Below are 4,337 nucleotides of genomic sequence, written 5' to 3'. Positions count from 1 at the left end.
TCTATAAGCTCGTGGGCATGCCATCTAGTGCTATACTATATTATGTATCTACATAAATAAATAAAAATCCCTAAAAGATGGTTGGACAATGATAGTTTTATTTTGTATGTAGTTCATGTTCAATTCCATTAGGTTTGATATTTTATCCCATGTTAAAAGGATGGTAAAAATCAAGAATTTAATCCCTTGTGTTTGATAATTGGAATGTTATGTTCTTATGTGATTACTTTATTGTGGGCGCTACCAACGTCATCAAAAGGGCATCAATTTTTCAAGGATGAGAATTCTAATTATTTGTCTATTTTTTTACTCTTTTTTTTTCTTGTGACCACTATAACGAGAGATTCCTATGATTAATATATGCAATGCAGATAGCTATAGGTCAAATACTAGAAGAATATCTTTGCTTGATTTTATCTTTCATCCACGTAACCATTTCTTTGCTTAGACTCTAGAAGATCTCATATCATAAATGACCCTTATTTTGTATCGTAACATGAAACGATGTCGGGTCGCTCTGGAGACATTTTACTTCCCTTTTCCAAAGTAGTTAAAAGGACTATATCTATCTATGGATTTTCTTTGTTTCCTGTGGTTACTATTCATCATGCATATACATGTCTGTATTTAACAACTTTCTCAACTGAGTTTTTCAGGATGACATATGTTTAATTGTACTTTTACAAAGATCTTCTGAATTAATATTAAATATTATATGAATTAGAAAAACTTAAATGAAATTAATTAATTATAAACAAAATTAGTGGTTTCCATTAAAACTTTCACTAAACACGGATGCTAAACCTAAAATCTCAACAAGAATTATTTTTCTAAAATTTTGACCAAATATAAATCAATCCTACGCCGTTTTAGAAAACAAAGAGAAGCATGGGTGATATGCATGCATGCCTTCCGTTTATGGGAAAATTAGAATGTTGTATCTGTTAATTTTACAAAATCATATATTATATAACAGTTAAAAGGAAAGATATGTAAAATGAGGGCTAGTCCTATTATTTATTTATTATCTTGGAAAAATGATGCAGCATGCCGGGAACCTTGAATCAGCAAAGTAAGTCCAATATTGCCTAACGTGTTTTAAACTTGAGGAGGTGCGAGAGGACCGTTATTAAATTCAGCGCTCGCATGAGGCTCTTAGGTTAAATTTGCATGATTAAAGACCTCCGGCTCCGGCTGCAGAGTTTAATTACCCATGGTTAAAAGCTAGGTTAAAAGATTGTTTTCCATGATTAAAGGCCATCGAATAAATAGATAGATAGATACCTTTTTTATTTTTATGGTAAGAGGGCCTGTTTTAAATTCAAAATACTGTTTTTTTACCATGGTACCCAAGTACGATAATTTTTTATTTTTCTTCTATGAATTTTTTTTGTTTTTATATTATTTTAATATATTAATATTAAAAAAAATTAAAACATAAAAAATATATTATTTTGATATACTTCTAAAAAAAATATTTTAAAAAGTAATTATTACCTTAAATAATATTTTGAAAAACAATTTTTTTATGAATTCCTTGATTGTTTCTTTATATATTACCTTCTCCTCCTGCTTTTCTATTTATATAATAGAATAGTAGTATTTACAATCGTATCAGGCCATCTGCCTTGAACTTTTTTTATTACATCTTATTTTCAAATGAATTATTCCATTAATACTTGCTTCAAATGCCTCTTACATATTAAAATTAATTAATTAATAATAGCATTTCCCTCGCACCAAACCTTTAAGAGAAATAAATAACTCACCAAAATATAGATTCCTCCACCTTCACCACACAAGGATCCACCATTAAACACACACACAAAAAAAAAATCTCTCATCTGATCACCACAGACTACAATCACCCATGCATGCATCTTTACTTCAACAAGATCAACGGCTTGAAATTCAAATTTAGATGGTGATCATTCAAGGTATGCAGCATTAAAGTAGGGGTAGTTTGGGGATAATAAACTGGTCAAAGAATCAGTGCCAAGTAAGCAAAATTCCAAGCTGGCAAGGGCTGCAATTAGGATGGACACGCGCGTGGAAGCATCGCTTTATAAAGTCCCTTGCTTCTGTTCCCATTCTCTTCATCTTCAAGGCGTGCAAACCTCCTTCCTTTCTTCCTCATTTTTTTCCTGTCTCAGTCAAGCTAAACACACACACACGTCATAATATAAGCCTCTTGTGCTTGCAAAACTCCATTAACCATGATCCATGAATTATAAGAAGAGAGAGAGAGAGAGGGAGAGAGAGGGGGGGGGGGGGGGGGGGGAGAGCACACTTGCTTGTGTTTTAAATAATGTTCCTATCTCTCTAATGTACTTCTTTTTTCATGACTATTTACTCCTATTTTGTGTCGGTATTGCAGATTTTGAGTCTCTGTCAAAACCCAAACAAAAGTGAAACATTTTCCCTAAGCCTTATCTCTCCTTGATGTACTCGTTTCCAACGTAGAAAGCATGCGTAGGTGGGAGAAAACAATGGAGGAAAGATACAACAAGCATGATATCAAGAACCCATCTTTCTCTTCATCTCTTCTGGATGAAATCTACCGATCTTTTGATGATGGTGAACAAAAACATCAGGAGTTGAAATTCTATCGAGAAACAATGCCGAGGAAACAGAACAAAGATACTAGTGGGATTAAGATTGAACGAGAAGAAGGGATGTCAGCTCTTCAACGAGCTTGTTTGATCGAAAAATGGATGGAACAGAAGGTGAGTCAAAAGCTCATCACTCAACAGAGGAGGCAAAACCTGAAAGAATTCGAGAGAAAATCACAGCTTGATCATGATCTTGACCAAGATGTCCTGTTTTTGAGCTCCACTTCAACCTCTTCGGATTCTAGCTCTGGTGGGTTCTCATCTTCTGATACAGAATCCATGTATGGTGGATTCTCAAGGGCTTCTTCTTTGAATCCACCAAGGCCTAAGCCAGTCAGGACAAGCGCGTCGGCCCGGTCAGGAAAAACAGAGAGGATTCTATTTTATGAACAGAGGGAAGCGCTTATGTTCGATGATTACCACTACAATTCTGCTTCAGAACAGACACCAAGGTTTGAAGAGAGCTTAATCAAGCCCGAATCAAGAGCCTTAAAGACTTGCCGCAATCTAAAGAAGGTGAAACAGCCAATTTCACCGGGTAGCAAGCTCGCAAATTTCCTTAATTCCCTCTTCACCACAGGGAACACAAAGAAATCAAAGAATTCACCTACCATTGGAACCTTTGATGAAGAAAGGAAACTTAACTCAGGGCAAGCATCAACCTGCTCTTCTGCTTCATCGTTCTCAAGATCCTGTTTGAGCAAGCATTCGCCATCGACAAGGGAGAAATTACGCAATGGGGTTAAAAGAAGTGTCAGATTTTACCCTGTGAGCGTAATTGTTGATGAAGATTGCAGGCCAGTCGGACACAAATCATTATATGATGTGGAAGAATCAAGTCTAAAGTCTGTTTCTCTGCCAACAGCATGGAAAATTGGGAACTCACCATCAAGAAAAATAGATGATGAGCTTAAGTACCAAGTAGTGGAGAAGAGTAGGAGAATTGAGGAAGTGGCGAGAGTGTTCTTCAAAGATTATCATCAAAATAAGAAGAAAAATGATGTTATTAAGATCGGTGTTGGCGGAAAGTACAATGATCGTTTCGAGGATGACGATGAAGATGAGGACGAGGATGATGATGCTGCAAGTTATTCGAGTTCGGATTTATTCGAGCTTGATCATCTTGCAGTAATCGGAAAAGATCGTAGGTATTCGGACGAGCTTCCTGTGTATGGAACTACTCATCTTGATACAAATCATGCTATTGCTAGTGGCTTGATGGTGTAGTTTCTAATAATAACTATGATGAGCTTAAGTACCACGTATTTTTCCTTTTCTTTTTCCACAATGGATCCAATGTGAAGATCCATTTTCGAGGTTATTGGGAATCATAGGAATGGTGAAAGGTGATGGTATATGAAGATATAGTTAATTTCTTAATGGTTGATGCCATCTCTAATGGCTCCAATTAGAACAATCTTTCCGTTCCATGCTACATGAATTTTGGTTTTTTTCCCTACTCGTCACATGCAATGCCCTGGCTCTATGCATTTTTTCGGTGCTATTAATTTCATGGGACATGTATGATAAATTATGCAGGAAGTTGGCCAAATCTCAGCCCTGAATGCGTATATTTGCCTAGCTAATGTTAATGATTCAGTTTCGAAAATAACAATAATAAAATAAAGAAGAGAGAATATGATTTTACTGAAAAGAAATAAGTGGGGATGTGTTAATTCTTTGATGGTGATCTTAACTGGGAGAGAGAGACTGACAGTACAGGTT

General features: G+C 35.6%; 1 protein-coding gene across 1 annotated transcript; it reads left to right on the top strand.

The window, feature by feature from the left end:
* The first annotated feature begins 2,489 nt into the window (after positions 1-2,489).
* LOC105120154 (uncharacterized) lies at positions 2,490-3,839 on the top strand. Its single transcript, XM_011018346.1, has one exon. The coding sequence runs from the start codon at positions 2,490-2,492 to the stop codon at positions 3,837-3,839; it is 1,350 nt and encodes a 449-aa protein (XP_011016648.1).
* The last annotated feature ends 498 nt before the right edge of the window (positions 3,840-4,337 follow it).

The sequence above is a fragment of the Populus euphratica genome, unplaced genomic scaffold, assembly GCF_000495115.2.
Source record: "Populus euphratica unplaced genomic scaffold, PopEup_1.0 scaffold5153.1, whole genome shotgun sequence".
NCBI classification, from domain to species: Eukaryota; Viridiplantae; Streptophyta; class Magnoliopsida; order Malpighiales; family Salicaceae; genus Populus; species Populus euphratica.
This window is presented reverse-complemented; position numbering and strand designations above follow the sequence as displayed.

Bases quoted from the DNA above. Each gene is read 5' to 3' on its own strand.
- LOC105120154 (XM_011018346.1), top strand. From the start codon at position 2,490: ATGGAGGAAAGATACAACAAGCATGATATCAAGAACCCATCTTTCTCT.